This window comes from Cherax quadricarinatus, chromosome 8 (assembly GCF_038502225.1).
Source record: "Cherax quadricarinatus isolate ZL_2023a chromosome 8, ASM3850222v1, whole genome shotgun sequence".
Taxonomy (NCBI): domain Eukaryota; kingdom Metazoa; phylum Arthropoda; class Malacostraca; order Decapoda; family Parastacidae; genus Cherax; species Cherax quadricarinatus.
The window spans coordinates 10,195,188-10,219,053 of record NC_091299.1 but is presented as its reverse complement, the minus strand read 5'-3'; the positions used below and the strand labels follow the sequence as shown (position 1 = coordinate 10,219,053).

The 23,866-nt window shown below is 38.2% G+C and overlaps 1 protein-coding gene across 1 annotated transcript in view; it reads left to right on the top strand.

Annotated features, from left to right (window-relative positions):
* LOC128685347 (bleomycin hydrolase) overlaps positions 1-23,866 on the top strand; it is an 88,975-nt gene that overhangs the window by 4,725 nt on the left and 60,384 nt on the right. Inside the window, exon 2 of the mRNA XM_070082853.1 lies at positions 5,744-5,775. Coding sequence (XP_069938954.1) covers positions 5,766-5,775 — 10 coding nt within the window. The 5' untranslated portion in view covers positions 5,744-5,765. The remainder of the gene's footprint in view (positions 1-5,743; positions 5,776-23,866) is intronic.

Below are 23,866 nucleotides of genomic sequence, written 5' to 3'. Positions count from 1 at the left end.
ACCAAATGTTTGATCACTTGAGCTACAGGTCAGCTGAGCAACTAGTCAACTAGTCTGGTGAGTGACTGGTCACCTGTGCTTCAAGTCTGGTGAGTGACTGGTCACCTGCACTACAGGTCATGTGAATCTTGTCACTACTATAGGTCAGCTGAGTGTCTAGTCACCCTTATTACAGGTGAATTGAGTTTCTGGTACCTTTGCTACAGGTCACCTCAGCATTTGGTCATTTGCACATTCAGTCTTCTTCAGACAACTGAAGAGGCCCTCAGTTGAAAGCTGAAATATACAAACAGCTTCTATTTTGTGGTTCTGTCTTCATGTAGTTACGTTTCTCACATCACTATTTTCATTGCTCTTTTCTCGTATGACATCAATACCCATAGTAATGCTGCCGCTACATCACTTTTTATCTTTGCATTCCTGAAGTAACCTAATGTGCAGATGACCAAACACAGAGTTGGCTTACACTGCACTAGGCTTGATGGTAATGATGTTGGTAGAATTACTAACAGTATGTTAAGTAAAAGCACAAATATGAACCTAATAAGACATTTTATTGTGGTATTTGTAATGTTTCAGCAGTTGCACATGTTTTCTTTTACTTAACAGGTGGGTTGGTATACCAGTGCTCTTATATAACCAGTGTTTTCTCTTTCCTGTACCAGTTATACAGGACCTCAGTTATAGGTTAAAATAAGAGGGCAGTAGTATAGTGGGAAAAGTAGGCAACTGAATATTCAACCTTTTGACAGGTAGAATACAAAGAGTAGGAGTAAAGAAAGCAAAAGCCAGCATTAGTAAGTAAAAAGCTCAGTATCCCAAGGCATGGCCCTGGTGCTTTTACTGTTTCTCAACCTCATAGCATAACACTTGCCACAGCTGCATATTGTTTGTGGGCAATACCAAAATATGCATAAAAATCTGCTAGGTAGAGGACATCAAAAAATTGCAATAGGATATATGTAAGTGAAATCTTTCAGTGGGCAAGTAGACATTAACAAAACTATCAGCTCGTAACTCAGAGATATGGAAGAAAATGCAAAATAAGATTTCATGAAAAACAGAGGTGTTATGGGCACAATAAAAGAACATTGTGTTAACATCTGTGGGCCCAGAATTTTTAACATCTAACTAGAAGATATCAGAGACACTGCCAGAACAAGTATAGAGGTTTTCAAGAGGAAACTACAAGTTCCTCGTCCAAGTGCCAGATCAATAAGGCTTGTGATGGATATGTGGGCTTGTGGGCTGCCAGCATCAACAACCTGCTTGATCAGGCAAACACCAGACAAGCCTGGCCCAAGGCCAATCTGCAAGAGTAGGAATATTCTCAAAACCAGTCAAAGGTGTATCAAAGGTACCACTATACTATTGTGCATTTCTCTTTTTGTTTCCACATATAAACTTCTTTACACAGATGTCTCAATATGCCACCTACCTTTCAATTATTCTGTGGTTTGCCTTGTCTTTCATGGACTCATTCACCAACATGTCCACTTTCAAGTACATATCTAAATTCATTCACTTTCTCCATACCTTCTTCCTCCAATCTGATGTCCAATCTTTCATTGTCTAAACCTTGCTGAAACTTTTCTGTATTTGAAATTAAACTACATAAATTTAGTAGGTTGGTAGACAGCAACCACCCAGGGAAGTACTACCGTCCTGCCAGATAACTGTGAAACAAAAACCTGTAACTGTTTTGCATGATGGTAGGATTGCTGGTTTCTTTTTCTGTCTCATAAACACGCTAAGATAACAGGGATATCTTGCTACTCCTACTTACACTTTGGTCACACTTCACAGACACGCACATGCATATATATATATACATACATCTAGGTTTTTCTCCTTTTTCTAAATAGCTCTTGTTCTTTTTTATTTCTTCTATTGTCCATGGGGAAGTGGAAAAGAATCTTTCCTCCGTAAGCCATGCGTGTCGTATGAGGCGACTAAAATGCCGGGAGCAATGGGCTAGTAACCCCTTCTCCTGTATACAATTACTAAAAAAGAGAAGAAGAAAAACTTTATAAAACTGGGTTGCTTAAATGTGCGTGGATGTAGTGCGGATGACAAGAAACAGATGATTGCTGATGTTATGAATGAAAAGAAGTTGGATGTCCTGGCCCTAAGCGAAACAAAGCTGAAGGGGGTAGGAGAGTTTCAGTGGGGGGAAATAAATGGGATTAAATCTGGAGTATCTGAGAGAGTTAGAGCAAAGGAAGGGGTAGCAGTAATGTTAAATGATCAGTTATGGAAGGAGAAAAGAGAATATGAATGTGTAAATTCAAGAATTATGTGGATTAAAGTAAAGGTTGGATGCGAGAAGTGGGTCATAATAAGCGTGTATGCACCTGGAGAAGAGAGGAATGCAGAGGAGAGAGAGAGATTTTGGGAGATGTTAAGTGAATGTATAGGAGCCTTTGAACCAAGTGAGAGAGTAATTGTGGTAGGGGACTTGAATGCTAAAGTAGGAGAAACTTTTAGAGAGGGTGTGGTAGGTAAGTTTGGGGTGCCAGGTGTAAATGATAATGGGAGCCCTTTGATTGAACTTTGTATAGAAAGGGGTTTAGTTATAGGTAATACATATTTTAAGAAAAAGAGGATAAATAAGTATACACGATATGATGTAGGGCGAAATGACAGTAGTTTGTTGGATTATGTATTGGTAGATAAAAGACTGTTGAGTAGACTTCAGGATGTACATGTTTATAGAGGGGCCACAGATATATCAGATCACTTTCTAGTTGTAGCTACACTGAGAGTAAAAGGTAGATGGGATACAAGGAGAATAGAAGCATCAGGGAAGAGAGAGGTGAAGGTTTATAAACTAAAAGAGGAGGCAGTTAGGGTAAGATATAAACAGCTATTGGAGGATAGATGGGCTAATGAGAGCATAGGCAATGGGGTCGAAGAGGTATGGGGTAGGTTTAAAAATGTAGTGTTAGAGTGTTCAGCAGAAGTTTGTGGTTACAGGAAAGTGGGTGCAGGAGGGAAGAGGAGCGATTGGTGGAATGATGATGTAAAGAGAGTAGTAAGGGAGAAAAAGTTAGCATATGAGAAGTTTTTACAAAGTAGAAGTGATGCAAGGAGGGAAGAGTATATGGAGAAAAAGAGAGAAGTTAAGAGAGTGGTGAAGCAATGTAAAAAGAGAGCAAATGAGAGAGTGGGTGAGATGTTATCAACAAATTTCGTTGAAAATAAGAAAAAGTTTTGGAGTGAGATTAACAAGTTAAGAAAGCCTAGAGAACAAATGGATTTGTCAGTTAAAAATAGGAGAGGAGAGTTATTAAATGGAGAGTTAGAGGTATTGGGAAGATGGAAGGAATATTTTGAGGAATTGTTAAATGTTGATGAAGATAGGGAAGCTGTGATTTCGTGTATAGGGCAAGGAGGAATAACATCTTGTAGGAGTGAGGAAGAGCCAGTTGTGAGTGTGGGGGAAGTTCGTGAGGCAGTAGGTAAAATGAAAGGGGGTAAGGCAGCCGGGATTGATGGGATAAAGATAGAAATGTTAAAAGCAGGTGGGGATATAGTTTTGGAGTGGTTGGTGCAATTATTTAATAAATGTATGGAAGAGGGTAAGGTACCTAGGGATTGGCAGAGAGCATGCATAGTTCCTTTGTATAAAGGCAAAGGGGATAAAAGAGAGTGCAAAAATTATAGGGGGATAAGTCTGTTGAGTGTACCTGGTAAAGTGTATGGTAGAGTTATAATTGAAAGAATTAAGAGTAAGACGGAGAATAGGATAGCAGATGAACAAGGAGGCTTTAGGAAAGGTAGGGGGTGTGTGGACCAGGTGTTTACAGTGAAACATATAAGTGAACAGTATTTAGATAAGGCTAAAGAGGTCTTTGTGGCATTTATGGATTTGGAAAAGGCGTATGACAGGGTGGATAGGGGGGCAATGTGGCAGATGTTGCAAGTGTATGGTGTAGGAGGTAGGTTACTGAAAGCAGTGAAGAGTTTTTACGAGGATAGTGAGGCTCAAGTTAGAGTATGTAGGAAAGAAGGAAATTTTTTCCCAGTAAAAGTAGGCCTTAGACAAGGATGTGTGATGTCACCGTGGTTGTTTAATATATTTATAGATGGGGTTGTAAGAGAAGTAAATGCGAGGGTCTTGGCAAGAGGCGTGGAGTTAAAAGATAAAGAATCACACACAAAGTGGGAGTTGTCACAGCTGCTCTTTGCTGATGACACTGTGCTCTTGGGAGATTCTGAAGAGAAGTTGCAGAGATTGGTGGATGAATTTGGTAGGGTGTGCAAAAGAAGAAAATTAAAGGTGAATACAGGAAAGAGTAAGGTTATGAGGATAACAAAAAGATTAGGTGATGAAAGATTGAATATCAGATTGGAGGGAGAGAGTATGGAGGAGGTGAACGTATTCAGATATTTGGGAGTGGACGTGTCAGCGGATGGGTCTATGAAAGATGAGGTGAATCATAGAATTGATGAGGGAAAAAGAGTGAGTGGTGCACTTAGGAGTCTGTGGAGACAAAGAACTTTGTCCTTGGAGGCAAAGAGGGGAATGTATGAGAGTATAGTTTTACCAACGCTCTTATATGGGTGTGAAGCGTGGGTGATGAATGTTGCAGCGAGGAGAAGGCTGGAGGCAGTGGAGATGTCATGTCTGAGGGCAATGTGTGGTGTGAATATAATGCAGAGAATTCGTAGTTTGGAAGTTAGGAGGAGGTGCGGGATTACCAAAACTGTTGTCCAGAGGGCTGAGGAAGGGTTGTTGAGGTGGTTCGGACATGTAGAGAGAATGGAGCGAAACAGAATGACTTCAAGAGTGTATCAGTCTGTAGTGGAAGGAAGGCGGGGTAGGGGTCGGCCTAGGAAGGGTTGGAGGGAGGGGGTAAAGGAGGTTTTGTGTGCGAGGGGCTTGGACTTCCAGCAGGCATGCGTGAGCGTGTTTGATAGGAGTGAATGGAGACATATGGTTTTTAATACTTGACGTGCTGTTGGAGTGTGAGCAAAGTAACATTTATGAAGGGATTCAGGGAAACCGGCAGGCCGGACTTGAGTCCTGGAGATGGGAAGTACAGTGCCTGCACTCTGAAGGAGGGGTGTTAATGTTGCAGTTTAAAAACTGTAGTGTAAAGCACCCTTCTGGCAAGACAGTGATGGAGTGAATGATGGTGAAAGTTTTTCTTTTTCGGGCCACCCTGCCTTGGTGGGAATCGGCCGGTGTGATAATAAAAAAAAAATAAAAAATTTAGCTTAATATTAATTAATCTAAATTTACATTAATTGACCTAACCCAACCAGTCCTAAGTTAAAATACCTTAAATTAATCTAGAGGAGGAGCAGAACTCGTTTTTATGGCATCCAAATAAAACAGGTAGAAATATAAGGTTGTTAGAGCGTGCAGAAATACGGACATGAAAATGCATTAGAAAACAAACTGTGCCACATTATCAAGGTGGGTAGTTTGCTGAGAATGAAAGTAAAACCTGCATATTCTTCATTATACATTGTTGACTATAGGAACAGGGAAGTGTCTTTGTTTACTAAGCTCTTTTGTGTATGAACATATGTATACTGTGTACAGTATATATTTTGAGAATTTGATAAATCACATGTATAATTGTGTAATCTTTGCTAAAAAAAAAGGTGTAGAGCATGGGCCAGTAGGCCTTCTGCAGTGTTCCTTCGTTCTTATGTTCTTATGTTCTTATGAATGTCACTTACTGAATTTTTCTAATTGTGCTTTCCACTAATGTGAAGTTTTGCTTTTCAGGTCTGGCACCTTATATATCAAGATGAGTCTTGGTAAGTACATGCTACTTCTCAGGGTCCCACTGTTCTGTTGAGTCTTCTCTTGTTTTTCACTTTTTCTAAGCATAATATATAGTATACGTATTGTTATTGCTTGTTGGCAAGAATAATTTCATTATAATACTCAAAATTAATTGCTCAGTTTATCATTAATTACACTTTGTTTGAAAGCCAATTTTGATGCACAAATTTTTTTGTGGCCTCCAGATTGTTATTAATTGCATTTTATAGCAAGCTAGCAAAATAAGTCTACCACTGTATATACAGTATTTTTTAAAGGATTTTATCTCTGATAATTGTTAAGATTTTCTCTTAGAATATGATATGGTATCTCTTATCCTGTTGATAAACATTCCTGCAGGACATCTGCAGAGTAAAAATGTTTAAAACTTTACATATTAACTCTTAACCCTTTGACTGTTTTGGGATATGACTGCTGAGTGTAATATTCAGGGATTTAAGTTGTTCAATGTGGATAGATGTAATGGGAAGGGGGTAGGAGTTGCATTATATGTTCGAGAAAATATTAATTGTTGCATAAAAACAGGTATAAAAATAGATGGAGCAGTAACAGAATCTGTTTGGGTAGAGTTTGTAGAGGGTCAAGAAAAACTAATTCTAGGTGTAATATACCGACCTCCAGGCTTGGATCACGATAGAGGGAGACTTCTTTGGGACGAAATTGTTAGGGCTTCTAGACACAATAACATAGTCATAGTCGGGGACTTTAATTTAGGTCAAATTGACTGGAATTCTTTGACAGGTAATCTAGAGTCCAGTGACTTTATGGAAACAGTTCAGGACTGTTTTCTGAAGCAGTGCGTAACGGAGCCTACCAGGGGTAATAATTTGCTAGACCTAGTCTTGTCAAATAAAGAAACACTCGTAAATAATTTGGAGATCACCGAAGAGCTTGGCACAAGTGATCACAAATCCATCACTTTTAGCATTAACTGGGAATGCAAGAATAATGATAATACAGTAAAAATCCCTGATTTTCGTTCTGCCGATTATAATGGACTTAGGGAACACCTGTCTAATCTTGATTGGGGTTATCTAGCTAATGATTTTATTGACGATGATCATACTTATGATTATGAAGGGATCTGCTTTTATGATTGTTTTCTTAATAATGTACACCATGCCCAGAGTATATACATTCCCCAGAGAGAAATTAGGTCTAATAATAACGATCCCAAATGGGTTAACAGTAGGTTGAAGCATCTATTAGGGGAGAAAAGGGGAATTTATAGGCGCATCAGAAGAGGAGAGGTTAATCTTACTGACCAATATGTTCAGCTTAAAAGAGAAGTAAAAAAGGGGATTAGAAAGGCTAAACGTGACTATGAAATTAGAGTTGCTAATGAATCAAAGACTAATCCAAAGGGGTTCTTTCAAGTGTATAGGACGAAGGTGAAGGAAAAAGTAGGACCTCTGAAAATTGGGAATGGACAGCTGACGGATAATGAACTGGAAATGTGTTCCCTATTTAATGACTATTTTTTGTCAGTTTTTACACAGGAAGATGTAAATGAGATTCCAGTAATTAACAATTATTTAGTTCCTGATGAATTTAAGTTAACTAATATTACTGTCACGAGGGACATGGTTATTAAACAGATAGACAAACTGAAGCAAAATAAGTCCCCGGGACCTGATGAGCTGTTTTCCAGGGTACTTAAGGAATGCAAGATGGAGCTTAGTCAGCCATTAACGAGTGTATTCAATGCGTCCATCCTTACCGGTGTTGTGCCAGAGTTGTGGAAGATGGCTAATGTGGTTCCTGTATTCAAATCAGGGGATAAATCCACTCCTTCAAATTACCGTCCAATAAGCCTGACATCTATAGCGGGCAAGTTGTTAGAATCAATTATAGCTGATATTATCAGAAGTCACCTTGAAGAGCATAACTTGATAAATGAATCTCAGCATGGATTCACTAGAGGTCGTTCCTGCCTGACAAACTTACTGACGTTCTTCAATAGAACATTTGAGGCAGTTGACAGTGATAAGGAATATGATATTGTTTATTTGGATTTTAGTAAAGCCTTCGATAGAGTACCTCACAAGAGACTCTTAAGAAAAGTGGCAGCTCATGGTATAGGAGGTAAAGTTCTAGCATGGATTGAGGCATGGCTTACCAATAGAAAGCAGAGAGTTACCATTAATGGAGTGAAATCTGAATGGGGATTAGTCACTAGTGGCATTCCACAAGGATCAGTTTTAGGCCCTCTCTTGTTCATAATTTACATTAATGACCTTGATGAAGGGATTACGAGTGACATGAGTAAGTTTGCTGATGATACAAAGATAGGCCGTATAATTTACTCTGAGGAGGATATCAATGAACTCCAGGACGATTTGGACAAATTAATGTCTTGGTCTGAAAAATGGCAGATGAAGTTCAATGTGGATAAGTGTAAGGTAGTTGCCCTTGGTAACGAAAATAACCATCGAAGCTATAATCTAGGTGAAGTAGAGCTTGATCGTACAGAATGTGAAAAAGACTTAGGAGTCATAAGTAAGTAAGTAAGTAAGTAAGTAAATTTATTCAGGTATACACAAATACAGTTACATAGAATTATCATACATAGCAGCATATGTGTAGAGAACCTAGGATAACCCAAAAAAGTCAGACAGAGTGACTTATTTCCATTGGGGTAAGCAGAAATCTAAAGCCAAGACAGCAGTGCCTTAGTGTGCACAACAAGGCCAACAGATTACTTGGATTTATCTCAAGAAGTATAAGTAACAGAAGTCCAAAAGTTATTTTGCAACTCTACACATCACTGGTGAGGCCTCATTTGGATTACGCTGCTCAGTTTTGGTCCCCTTACTACAGGATGGATATAGACTTGTTAGAGAACATACAGAGAAGAATGACTAAAATGATTTACTGTGTAAGGAACCTCCCGTATGAAGATAGACTTAAAGCCTTAAATCTGCACTCTCTGGAGAGGCGTAGAACGAGGGGAGATATCATTGAAGTGTATAAGTGGATGACGGGCATAAACAAGGGAGATATTAATAAAGTACTCAGGGTGTCAAACCAGGTAAGAACCAGGAATAATGGATTTAAGTTGGATAAATTTAGATTTAGAAAGGATATAGGTAAGTACTGGTTTTCTAACAGAGTTGTAGATGCGTGGAACAGTCTTCCCAGTGGGGTGATAGAGGCTAGGACCTTGGGTAGCTTTAAGAAGAGACTGGACAAATATATGAGTGGGAGGGGATGGGTTTGATTGGTGTCATTGGGTACGGGAGTTATTTCTTGGGTAGCTTCAGGTAGAGGTCGTTTTGATAAGGACCTGCCTCGCATGGGCCAGTAGGCCTTCTGCAGTGTTCCTCCATTGTTATGTTCTTATGTTCTTATACGTCTTACGAGCCAGTGTTTCGGACGTGTATATACTCAATAACTCTAGCGGCTTCAAATCAAGCAGGAGAAAGCTGGTAGGCCCACATGTGAGAGAATAAGTCTGTGTGGTCAGTGTGCACCACATAAAAAAAATCCTGCAGCATGCAGTGCATAATGAGAAAAAAAAACTGACCGTTTTTTTGGATTAAAACGCTGACTTTGAGGTGTATTTTCATATAGTATTTATCGTTGTATTCTCGTTTTCATGGTCTCACATGATAAAATGGAAAACATATTACAGAAATAGAGATGATTTTGATTAGTTTCACGATGAAAATGACCTTGAAATTGAGCTCAAAGTAGCGGAAATGTTCGATTTTTACCAATGTTCAGGAGTAGGCAAATCACACCACACATCCAATACTCATCAACTGGAGAGTGTAATATTCTTTCACTAGTGCACTGATATTATTTATACCATTTTTACAGTAATGCAGCAGTGTGCATAACAGTAAATTTTGTATTTTTTGTATGAATAAAAAATCAAAATAGAAAGCAATAGTAATAAAAGAGGGGCCTAGAGACGTGACTAATGAACAGAGGATATGTTATTTTTAGTACCAAGAATGTCTACATTGTTTATTCTAGACCCTATTTTGAAACTGGCATTTTTTTAATTTGTGTGAAATTGGCCAAATTGCCAATTTCTGACCACTTTATTGGGTAGTTCAAATCGGTAAATGGGCGGTTTCTTGTACTCATCTGATAGAAAAAATGGAGTTCTAAAGAAATAGCTATGAGTTTGGGCAACTGGAACAACGGAATTGGCCAAAATCAGGGCTCGAAGTCAGCAAAATTGGCGATGTGTATGTGTCGCCGAGACCGCTAACTTCGCGGGAGCGTAATTCCATGAGTTTTCGACCAAATTTCGTTCTTTTGGTGTCATTACCATCGGGAAAAGATTCTCTATCATTTTATAAGAATTTTTTTTTTTTCCAAAAAATTTTGCAACTTAGAATGACAGTTTCAGAAAGGGGCTTGCGACAGTCAAAGGGTTAATTGAACTGCCATTAATCCTTTCCAGTGGAATTCCTGCTCTCAGAAGGCAGGACAAAATACAGTACTTCAATATAACGCTAATATCAACTCTATGGCTTATTTATCTATCACAATTGATCTAATATGACATAATAAACAATATAAATAACATAGAAACATGATATATACTCTAGAATGAATAAATATGTCATTATGTGAGGAGTGGTGGCAGCCATTCCCACTCCCACTCTGACCATATCTTCCCATTCTTTCCCTTCTGAAAACAGTGTTTATGAGGCTAACTGCACTAGATCACTAGTTTCATAAGGAAAACTCTGAAACAATATACGGATTTATAAATAAGAATATTGTATAAAAACATAATAGAGAATGTACAGAAATAAACTGGTTTTATAAAGTATAAGTATTTACCTTGGAGAACATGCTGGTGGAGATCAAGGGGTGGAGGTGGAGGGTGGAAAAGATAGGCTACTTGCTACACTTTATCGATGAATTTAATTGCTACACTCTTAACCCCTTAACTGCCCTAATGTAGATCTACGTTCTTACCACTAGCGCTCCAAACATAGATCTATGTTTTATTTTCCCTCCCTCCAAACTTGGCACAATTGGCCTGAGATGCTTGGTCAGCATAGAATGGGTCTTAACCCTTGGTGTGCAAAGTATTAACCCTTAAACTGTCCAAACGTAGATCTACATCCATGTGTGTGGGGGGGGGGGGGTTCCGAACATAGATCTACCTTTTTTTTTTTACATGCTTTCAAATGGGGAAAATCAAGGTCGGAGCACTACGCATGTGAATGTAGATCTATGTTTGGACAGTTTATGGGTTAAAAAAATCTTGGACCACTTAGTTCCTTGTGGGAACACCAGTTCAATTGAGTGCCAGCTAGAGCAAACAGCGTGGCAAACACCAAGGATTCACTGATGTTATGTCATATTAACACTCCCCTTTTAAGAGGAAAGTGATGTTGACCCCGAGTTTAGTGGCTTTGAGGTGGATGTGGCCACAAGTGGTCGTGGAAATATCAAAAACCTCGATAGTATCCCATGTGCAATATTTGTGCAACACCCTTTCAATTTTGGTACCATTGGTAGTGTCATCCTGTCAGAATGTCTTATAACCTATGCCCTAAGTAAAAAGAAATAATTTTGGATCGTGCAATACATGTTCGGCAGGCTGGCTGGCCAGCGGCTGGCTGATTGGCTGTCTCTATCTCTGTCTGTCTGGCTGCATCTATCTCTGTCTATCTCTTTATCTCTGTCTCTGTCTCACAGGAACACATATGTAAATACAATTATGCATAGTGTAAATTACCTAGGATAACCCAAAAAAAATTCCACACAAAGTTCTATACTGTGCTTGGCTGGCCATGGCAGCTGGCTGATTGGCTATCTCTATCTCTGTCTGTCTGGCTGTATCTATGTCTATCTCTTTCTCTGTATCTGTCTCTATCTCATAGGAACACACATATACAGTGGACCCCCGCATAGCGAACGCCTTGCATAGCGAACATTCCGCATAGCGAACGCTTTGATCGCTAAAATTTTGCCCCGCATAGTAGACAAAAACCCGCTCAGCGAACTTCGTCCGAGACGCGTCCAATGTGCGGCCTCAGCCAGCCTCACATGTGCCGCCTGTCCCATTGTTTACCAGCTAGCCTCCGCGGTAACATTCAAGCATACACTCGGAATATTTCGTATTATTACAGTGTTTTCGGTTCTGTTTGTTGAAAATAAGTGACCATGGGCCCCAAGAAAGCTTCTAGTGCCAACCCTGTGGTAAAAAGGGTGAGAATTAGTATGGAAATTAAGAAAGATTTTGAAGGGTTTGGGGCTAACCCTGAGAAGCCTATGCCAGTTGTGGAATCCATTGTGCCTACTTCAAAAATTAAGGAAATGTGTGCACAGTGGGTTGAACTGCAAACCTTTATGGATGAAAATCACCCTGACACAGCTGTTGCAAGGCGTGCTGGTGACTATTTCAATGACAATGTTATGGCCCATTTTAGACAAATCGTAAAGGAACGGGAGGTACAGAGCTCTATGGACAGAAAGAAGTCCAGTGACTCTGAAGCTGGTCCTAGTGGCATTAAAAGAAGAAGGGAAGTAACCCCGGAAAAGGACTTGCCTCCTCAAGTGTTAATGGAAGGGGATTCCCCTTCTAAACACTAACACTCTCTCTCCCCTCCTCCCATCCCATCAATCATCACCAGATCTTCAATAAAAGTAAGTGTCATGTAATTGTGCATGCCTTTTTCAGTTTGTGTGTACTAAAATTAACATTTTTTTGTGGTAAAAAAATTTTTTTTTCATACTTTTGGGTGTCTTGCACGGATTAATTTTATTTCCATTATTTCTTATGGGGAAAATTAATTCGCATAGCGAACATTTCGCATAACGACCAGCCCTCTTGCACGGATTAAGTTCGCTATGCGGGGGTCCACTGTATATATATATATACTGTATATACAATTACAGTGGAACCTCTACTTGCGAGTTTAATCCATTCCATGACCTTGCTCGCAACTGGATTTGCTCGTTTGCAGAGTCAATTTTTCTCATTTAAATTAACTGAAATGCAATTAACCCATTCCAGTGGAATTCTGTACTTCAATAATTTTGCTAATATCAACTCTACGGCTTATTTATCTATCTCACTTCATCTGACATAATAAACAATATAAATAACATAGAAGCCTGATATATACTCTAAAATGAATAAAATATGTTATTCATGTAGTATGGGCAGTGTCGGCAGTGGGCGAGAGTTTGTCTGGAGACCGGGCAAAATACTTCATGAATAATTTCGCTAATATCATCTATACAGCTTATTTATATATCACAGTTCATCTAATATGACATAACAAACAATATGAATAACATAGAAACATGATATATACTCTAGAATGAATAAAATATGTCATTTATGTAGTGGTATGGGCGGTGTCGGCGGTGGACGAGTTTGTCTGGAGACAGGGCAAAATACTTCATGAATAATTTTGCTAATATCATCTATACGGCTTATTTATATATCACAGTTCATCTAATATGACATAACAAGCAATATGAATAACATAGAAACATGATATATACTCTAGAATGAATAAAATATGTCATTATGTAACAGGTTGAGGCGACCACAACCGCTCCCTCTTTGTTGTGGTAAACACTGCCATCTAGTGACGGCCTTTTGAAGCTGTCTGTTATTATAATTATTATATGTAGTACATTATTATTATATATGTATTATTATTATACATTTTTTTTTTTCAACAAGTCGGCCGTCTCCCACCGAGGCAGGGTGACCCAAAGAGAAAGAAAATAAATCCCCAAAAAGAAAATACTTTCATCATCATTCAACACTTTCACCTCACTAACACATAATCACTGTTTTTGCAGAGGTGCCCAGAATACAACAGCTTAGAAGTACACCTACCATCCGACTTACGACCAAGTTCGGTTCCGAGAAACCGGTCGTAAGTCGAAATGGTCGTAAGTCGAAATGGTCGTAAGTCGAACTTTATTACTGAATATCAACAAAACACTTTTGTAATGACTTTATTTTATTGTTTTATTTTGGTATTTCATGTTTTACTTTACTTTTTATGCTGTTAGTACTGTATTTTATACTGTAAGGTTTAGGATAAACACTGTGTACAACACAAATAGTTGTTTATTTCCCAGAAATTTGGCATAAAAAACACGGTCGTAAGTCGAGTGGTCATAAGTCGAGCAGGTCGTAAGTCGGATGGTAGGTGTATAAACGTATAAAAATGCACAATATATCTCTCTAAACTGCCAATATCCCAAACCCCTCCTTTAGAGTACAGGCATTGTACTTCCATATATTATTATTATGATTATTTTATTATTATACTATTATTATATGTATTATTATTATATGTATTATACTTATTATTATTATTATTATTATTACTATTATTATTATTATTATTATTATTATTATTATTATTATTATTATTATTATTATTATTATTATTATTATATAAATAATTTGTAATTTTTATTCACACAAAATATATAAGATTTACTGTTATTCCTTATTGCAATAATTGTATAAATAATGTCAACCCATTCACGACAGATAGACAGACATGTTTACTCTGAAACAGCCAAGCAATGGACCATTTCTCCTAGGTTGAGCTCTATTTCAAGGTACTTTTCGTCGTGAAAGCAATTAAAATCATATCTATTTCTGTAATATTTATTTATTTATTTATTTATTTATTTATTAACAATTTGAGCACACATACAGAGGTACAAAAAAATACAGATAAGAGCAGCATGCCAAAGCCACTTATACTATGCATAGCATTACGGGCTGGCTTAAAATTAACTTAAGATTAACTAAGCAATGATGAAATCAGTGATAAAACATTAATGTAAACAGATTACTATAAAGCACAAGTGAGTATTACAAAGACAGGTCATATGGTTGCATGCATTGTTGTACATTCAGTCGTATGGAGTATTCTGTTAGGTAGTGTATTTAAAAAATAATAAAGTTAGATTGGGTTTTAGGTTTAACATTTATGTGATATAATTGTGAGAAACATTTAAGATATACAATTTATAAGGTTCAGTTATTCAGTATTTATTTGGTTTTGGGTGAGTAAGTGATCTTTGAGAAGAGACTTGAATATATATCTCCATTCTATCAAGTGAGACCAAAAAAACGAGAATACAACCATAAAAACCATTCGAAATTACCGCAAAGGGGTGGCTAATTGCTGAGAAGTGAACTCCATTATTTATGCTTAGATTTCTTTAATTTTTGGTGTATGTTAAGAAGCATCTTTCCATCATACATTGCCCAAGTTTCAATAAGATAGTCCAACAAACAAATGAGATACAATTCCCCAGATCAAGAGCAAGAGTCCCTCACCAGTGTCAAGGAACCTGCCTTGAGGTCTGCTCGCTTGTGGAAATCTTGCTCGCGTATGGAAGCAAAAAATCGACCCATTGACTGCTCATATTTGGAAAAAGTCGCACGTGGACACGCTTGCAAGTAGAGGTTCCACTGCATATAGTACATAGTGTAAATTACCTAGGAAACCCCAAAAATCCAGACAAAGTGGTATACTGTACTTATAGATATCATGCATAATAAATATGACTGGCAACTGGCAAGTAATACGCATTTTCACTTGTTCAGGAAGCAGACATGATCATGTGTAATACCAGTTGGTTCATGAGCAACTCTCTGAAACAAGAGAGACAAGCAGACAGAAAGACAAACACACAGGGAGACAGAAAGACACACAGACAGACAGATAGACAGAGAGCTAGACAAACAGATACAGAGAGCTAGACAGACAGATACAGAGAGCTAGACAGATAGATACAGAGCTAGACAGACAGATACAGAGAGCTAGACAGAAGGACACAGAGAGCTATACAAAAAGATACAGAGAGCTAGACAGATAGACAGACATGTTTGTGTAACAGTGAAAATATATAAAGCCAATGCAGCCGTGTATGCTCATCAAATGTCACCATTGTTGCACTGTCAGCAGTGGAGTGACACACTTCTTACATTATGCTTAAAGGGAACTTTATTATTATTATTATTATTATTATTATTATTACTATTATTATTATTATTATTATTATTATTATTATTATTATTATTATTATTATATACTCCCACATATCCAAAACATTGCTGGGACCTATAAATACTATGTATAGTAGGGCCCCACTTATTCGGCAGGTTAGGTTCCAGGCTACTGCCAGAAAGCAGAATGCCATTTTTTCCACTTACAAATGCATATAAATGCCAGGTAACAAGTTTATACTAACTTATATTATGTTAGCAGTAGAACTAGTCTTTAAAAACAATAAAAAGTAAAATACACACAGTACACCCATTACTTACCTTAAAATATTTGTAGTCTTAATGTAGGGTGAGAGGTGAGTTTAATTTGTAGGAAGACATGTTTGGGAGGTATGGTAGCCAGCCAGGGCAGCCTTCCCTACCCACATGTAATATTTATTTTTTTTTTTCAACAAGTCGGCCGTCTCCCACCGAGGCAGGGTGACCCAAAAAAGAAAGAAAATCCCCAAAAAGAAAATACTTTCATCATCATTCAACACTTTCACCACACTCACACATTATCACTGCTTTTGCAGAGGTGCTCAGAATACAACAGTTTAGAAGCATATACGTATAAAGATACACAACATATCCCTCCAAACTGCCAATATCTCAAACCTCTCCTTTAAAGTGCAGGCATTGTACTTCCCATTTCCAGGACTCAAGTCCGACTATATGAAAATAACCGGTTTCCCTGAATCCCTTCACTAAATATTACCCTGCTCACACTCCAACAGATCGTCAGGTCCCAAGTATCATTCGTCTCCATTCACTTCTATCTAACACGCTCATGCATGCTTGCTGGAAGTCCAAGCCCCTTGCCCACAAAACCTCCTTTACCCCCTCTTTCCAACCCTTTCGAGGACGACCCCTACCCCTCCTTCCTTCCCCTATAGATTTATATGCTTTCCATGTCATTCTACTTTGATCCATTCTCTCTAAATGACCAAACCACCTCAACAACCCCTCTTCTGCCCTCTGACTAATGCTTTTATTAACTCCACACCTTCTCCTAATTTCCACACTCCGAATTTTCTGCATAATATTTACACCACACATTGCCCTTAGACAGGACATCTCCACTGCCTCCAACCATCTCCTCGCTGCTGCATTTACCACCCAAGCTTCACATCCATATAAGAGTGTTGGTACTACTATAATTTCATACATTCCCTTCTTTGCCTCCATAGATAACGTTTTTTGACTCCACATATACCTCAACGCACCACTCACCTTTTTTCCCTCATCAATTCTGTGATTAACCTCATCCTTCATAAACCCATCCGCCGACACGTCAACTCCCAAGTATCTGAAAACATTCACTTCTTCCATACTCCTCCTCACCAATTTGATATCCAATTTTTCTTTATCTAAATCATTTGATGCCCTCATCACCTTACTCTTTTCTATGTTCACTTTCAACTTTCTACCTTTACACACATTCTCAAACTCATCCACTAACCTTTGCAATTTTTCTTTAGAATCTCCCATAAGCACAGTATCATCAGCAAAAAGTAACTGTGTCAGTTCCCATTTTGAATTTGATTCCCCATAATTTAATCCCACCCCTCTCCCGAACACCCTAGCATTTACTTCTTTTACAACCCCATCTATAAATATATTGAACAACCATGGTGGCATTACACATCCCTGTCTAAGACCTACTTTTACCGGGAAGTATTCTCCCTCTCTTCTACATACCCTTACCTGAGCCTCACTATCCTCATAAAAGCTCTTTATAGCATTTAGTAACTTACCACCTATTCCATATACTTGCAACATCTGCCACATTGCTCCTCTATCCACTCTATCATATGCCTTTTCTAAATCCATAAATGCAATAAAAACTTTCCTACCTTTATCTAAATACTGTTCACATATATGCTTCAATGTAAACACTTGATCTACACATCCCCTACCCACTCTGAAGCCTCCCTGCTCATCCGCAATCCTACATTCTGTCTTACCTCTAATTCTTTCAATTATAAGCCTACCGTATACTTTTCTTGGTATACTCAGTAAACTTATTCCTCTATAATTTTTACAATCTCTTTTGTCCCCTTTCCCTTTATATAAAGGGACTATACATGCTCTCCGCCAATCCCTAGGTACCTTCCCCTCTTTCATACATTTATTAAACAAAAGTACTAACCACTCCAACACTATATCCCCCCCCTGCTTTTAACATTTCTGTCATGATCCCATCAGTTCCAGCTGCTTTACCCCCTTTCATTCTACGTAATGCCTCACGTACCTCCACCACACTTACATTCTGCTCTTCTTCACTCCTAAAAGATGGTATACCTCCCTGGCCAGTGCATGAAATTACCGCCTCCCTTTCTTCCTCAACATTTAAAAGTTCCTCAAAATATTCTCACCATCTACCTAATACCTCCCTCTCCCCATCTACTAACTCCCCTACTCTGTTTTTAACTGACAAATCCATACTTTCCCTAGGCTTTCTTAACTTGTTTAACTCACTCCAAAATTTTTTCTTATTTTCATTAAAATTTCTTGACAGTGCCTCTCCCACTCTTTCATCTGCTCTCCTTTTGCACTCTCTCACCACTCTCTTCATTTAATTAAAGCTCCCCAAAGTGATAAAATACTATACAGTACATTCATTAATTACCTTAAAATATTTGTAGTCTTAATATAGGGTGAGAGGTGAGTTTAATTTGTAGGAAGTCAGGTTTGGGAGGTATGGTAGCCAGCCAGGGCAGCCCTCCCCACCCCACCCACACGTAATGTACTAAAATATTTAATTAAAAGTCCCCAGAGTGATAAAATGCATATACAGTACACTCATTAATTACCTTAAAATATTTGTATTCTTAATGTAGGATGAGAGGTGAGTTTTATTTGTATGAAGTCAGGTTGGGAAGTGTGGGTAGCCAGGAGAGGCAGCCCTCCCCATCCCACCCACATGTAATGTAAACAAACCAGGTGAATGTGTCTGGTTTTCGTCACTTTACAGTGTGTACAAGTTGTCTCCACATTGATACAGTAGAATAAATAAAGAGAAACACTCATTCTCATATAACATTATTTTTAGAAGAGATGATGCCTTGAGTGAAGGCATACTTAGGTACAGGTACACATACATGTAATTATCAGTTATAATAATAATGTAGGTATGTAGTCCGCCTGGGCTACATACCTACACCTACCTACATAGCTACACAATATTTAATGTAGCCCAGAGCCATATTATTACCATTGACATACCATGTTCACTGAGTTTAATCGTTTCTAACAACTATCTTTAGATGCCATTATAAACAAAGGGAGAAGTAATGAATAATTCAATCTGAGAATTGTAAACAAAAGCGTTATGAATTGAGGGGAGTGATGTAATGTTTTCCCTCCTCCCGGCTACTACACCCCCATAATATATAAACATAAAATGTTTATATGCTATGTAATGTGTTTCTTATATAATTTTGAAGAAAATATCATAGATGGATTAATGAAAATGTCTATAGTATTAATGTAAAATAATACATTTAACCCTTTGACTGTTTTGGTCGTATATATACGTCTTACGAGCCAGTGTTTCAGACGTATATATACTCAATAATTCTAGCGGCTTCAAATCAAGCGGAAGAAAGCTGGTAGGCCCACATGTGAGAGAATGGGTCTGTGTGGTCAGTGTGCACCACATAAAAAAAATCCTGCAGCACACAGTGCGTAATGAGAAAAAAAAAACTGATCGTTTTTTTGGATTAAAACGCCGACTTTGAGGTGTATTTTCGTATAGTATTTATCGATGTATTTGCGTTTTCATGGTCTTAGGTGATAAAATGGAAAACATATTACAGAAATAGAGATGATTTTCGTTACTTAGACAATGAAAACGACCTTGAAACTGAGCTCAAATTAGCGGAAATGTTCGATTTTTACCAATGTTCAGGAGTAAACAAATCACACCACACGTCCAATACACGTCAACTGGGGAGTCTAATATTCTTTCACTAGTGCACTGATATTATTTATACCATTTTTACAATAATACAGTAGTCTGCATAACAGTAAATTTTGTATTTTTTTGTATGAATAAAAAATCAAAATAGAAAGCAATAATAATATAAGAGCGGCCTAGAGATGTGACTAATGAACAGAGGACATGTTATTTTAGTGCCAAGAATGTCTACCTCGTTTATTCTGGACCCTATTTTGAAATTGGCATCTTTTTTAGTTTGCGTGAAATTGGCCAAATTGCCATTTTCTGACCACAATATTGGGTAGTCCAAATTGGTAAATGGGAGGTTTCTTGTACTCAGCTGATAGATAAAATGGAGCTCTAAAGAAATAGCTATGAGTTTGGTCAACTGGAACAACGGAATTGGCTGAAAATAGGGCTCAAAGTCGGCGAAATCGCCGATACGCATGTCGCCGAGACCGCTAACTTCGCGGGAGCGTAATTCCATGAGTTTTCGACCAAATTTCAAACTTTTGGTGTCATTACCATCGGGAAAAGATTCACTATCATTTCATAAGACAATTTTTTTTTTTTTTTTTCAAAAATTTAGCGACATAGAATGACAGTTTCAGAAAGGGGCCTGAAACAGTCAAAGGGTTAATGTGCCCGAGAGTGATTATTACATAATAGAGAGATGTGCTCATGGAGAATGTAAACAAACCGGGTGGTGCGCGCCATATTTGAAAGACTGCTTGTTGTATAGAAAGTTTTGGTCATAATTTGAGATCATCATATTAGCGGAACGCCGAAAAGCGGGGCTCTACTGTATACAGTATATTTCTAGACAATATTATGTGACTAAGGTAGGTGAAAATGTCCATCTGTCACTGTGTTTGTAACTATTTGAGTACTATATCAGTACCTAATACAGTATTAGTGTCAGAACAGAGATTTACTATGAAATCACAAGACCTACTACAAATTGTAATTATCAGAACATAAAAATTATACAAATTAAAAAAAAAAAGATAAGAAAAAAGGTACATGTATATCAGCAATGCTTCTGCAAGTGGCAGTGCTTCATGTTGCCATCAGGTGAGCAACAAGCACCGACTTTGCGGCCTTATATCTCTGTAAGTGCTGACTCTAGAATTTTTTTTTTTTACATTGTGTACAAAATGTCCTCTTCATTTAAAAAAAAAAATTTTTTTTTTTTTTTAAATATTCAGAGCACTGGGTGAGTGAACATAGATGTAGGTTTGGACAGTTAAGGGGTTAATGCTACACTTTATTGCCGAAATTAATTGCTACACTCTTAATGCTTAATGCGAGGCAGTACCAGCGTAGTAGAAGTACTACATTAGTACTGCCTTGCCAACTCCAACTCCACAACCTGCACACCTTGCTCATGTTTATCTATTATTTCATGCTTTAATTCAGTGGAAATCATTCTCTTTTTCTTCTCAGCACTGTCCTTTGCACTTATTTTCTTAGGACTCATGGTTAGAAAAAAAAAATTTGGCAAAATAACTACACAAAATGCAAGCAAAACACAAGAAATGCTTCCATGGTTAGGTAAATGGTGCACTGTGCCAACTGGTGGCTGTGTTCTGAAGCTCATTCATTATTATTATTAATATTATTATTATTATTATTATTATTATTATTATTATTATTATTATTATTATTATTAATATAGGGAACTGGAACACATATCCAATTCCTTAGATCAAGAGACCCTCACCACCATCAAGGAACCTCCCTTGAGGGGGGAAGCTTGCTCGTAACTCAGATTTTAGCTCATTATGTGGATTAAAGTAAAGGTTGGATGCGAGAAGTGGGTCATAATAAGCGTGTATGCACCTGGAGAAGAGAGGAATGCAGAGGAGAGAGAGAGATTTTGGGAGATGTTAAGTGAATGTATAGGAGCCTTTGAACCAAGTGAGAGAGTAATTGTGGTAGGGGACCTGAATGCTAAAGTAGGAGAAACTTTTAGAGAGGGTGTGGTAGGTAAGTTTGGGGTGCCAGGTGTAAATGATAATGGGAGCCCTTTGATTGAACTTTGTATAGAAAGGGGTTTAGTTATAGGTAATACATATTTTAAGAAAAAGAGGATAAATAAGTATACACGATATGATGTAGGGCGAAATGACAGTAGTTTGTTGGATTATGTATTGGTAGATAAAAGACTGTTGAGTAGACTTCAGGATGTACATGTTTATCGAGGGGCCACAGATATATCAGATCACTTTCTAGTTGTAGCTACACTGAGAGTAAAAGGTAGATGGGATACAAGGAGAATAGAAGCATCAGGGAAGAGAGAGGTGAAGGTTTATAAACTAAAAGAGGAGGCAGTTAGGGTAAGATATAAACAGCTATTGGAGGATAGATGGGCTAATGAGAGCATAGGCAATGGGGTCGAAGAGGAATGGGGTAGGTTTAAAAATGTAGTGTTAGAGTGTTCAGCAGAAGTTTGTGGTTACAGGAAAGTGGGTGCAGGAGGGAAGAGGAGCGATTGGTGGAATGATGATGTAAAGAGAGTAGTAAGGGAGAAAAAGTTAGCATATGAGAAGTTTTTACAAAGTAGAAGTGATGCAAGGAGGGAAGAGTATATGGAGAAAAAGAGAGAGGTTAAGAGAGTGGTGAAGCAATGTAAAAAGAGAGCAAATGAGAGAGTGGGTGAGCTGTTATCAACAAATTTTGTTGAAAATAAGAAAAAGTTTTGGAGTGAGATTAACAAGTTAAGGAAGCCTAGAGAACAAATGGAGTTGTCAGTTAAAAATAGGAGAGGAGAGTTATTAAATGGAGAGTTAGAGGTATTGGGAAGATGGAGGGAATATTTTGAGGAATTGTTAAATGTTGATTAAGATAGGGAAGCTGTGATTTCGTGTATAGGGCAAGGAGGAATAACATCTTGTAGGAGTGAGGAAGAGCCAGTTGTGAGTGTGGGGGAAGTTCGTGAGGCAGTAGGTAAAATGAAAGGGGGTAAGGCAGCCGGGATTGATGGGATAAAGATAGAAATGTTAAAAGCAGGTGGGGATATAGTTTTGGAGTGGTTGGTGCAATTGTTTAATAGGTGTATGGAAGAGGGTAAGGTACCTAGGGATTGGCAGAGAGCATGCATAGTTCCTTTGTATAAAGGCAAAGGGGATAAAAGAGAGTGCAAAAATTATAGGGGGATAAGTCTGTTGAGTGTACCTGGTAAAGTGTATGGTAGAGTTATAATTGAGAGAATTAAGAGTAAGACGGAGAATAGGATAGCAGATGAACAAGGAGGCTTTAGGAAAGGTAGGGGGTGTGTGGACCAGGTGTTTACAGTGAAACATATAAGTGAACAGTATTTAGATAAGGCTAAAGAGGTCTTTGTGGCATTTATGGATTTGGAAAAGGCGTATGACAGGGTGGATAGGGGGGCAATGTGGCAGATGTTGCAAGTGTATGGTGTAGGAGGTAGGTTACTGAAAGCAGTGAAGAGTTTTTACGAGGATAGTGAGGCTCAAGTTAGAGTATGTAGAAAAGAGGGAAATTTTTTCCCAGTAAAAGTAGGCCTTAGACAAGGATGTGTGATGTCACCGTGGTTGTTTAATATATTTATAGATGGGGTTGTAAGAGAAGTAAATGCGAGGGTCTTGGCAAGAGGCGTGGAGTTAAAAGATAAAGAATCACACACAGGGTGGGAGTTGTCACAGCTGCTCTTTGCTGATGACACTGTGCTCTTGGGAGATTCTGAAGAGAAGCTGCAGAGATTGGTGGATGAATTTGGTAGGGTGTGCAAAAGAAGAAAATTAAAGGTGAATACAGGAAAGAGTAAAGTTATGAGGATAACAAAAAGATTAGGTGATGAAAGATTGAATATCAGATTGGAGGGAGAGAGTATGGAGGAGGTGAACGTATTCAGATATTTGGGAGTGGACGTGTCAGCGGATGGGTCTATGAAAGATGAGGTGAATCATAGAATTGATGAGGGAAAAAGAGTGAGTGGTGCACTTAGGAGTCTGTGGAGACAGAGAACTTTGTCCTTGGAGGCAAAGAGGGGAATGTATGAGAGTATAGTTTTACCAACGCTCTTATATGGGTGTGAAGCATGGGTGATGAATGTTGCAGCGAGGAGAAGGCTGGAGGCAGTGGA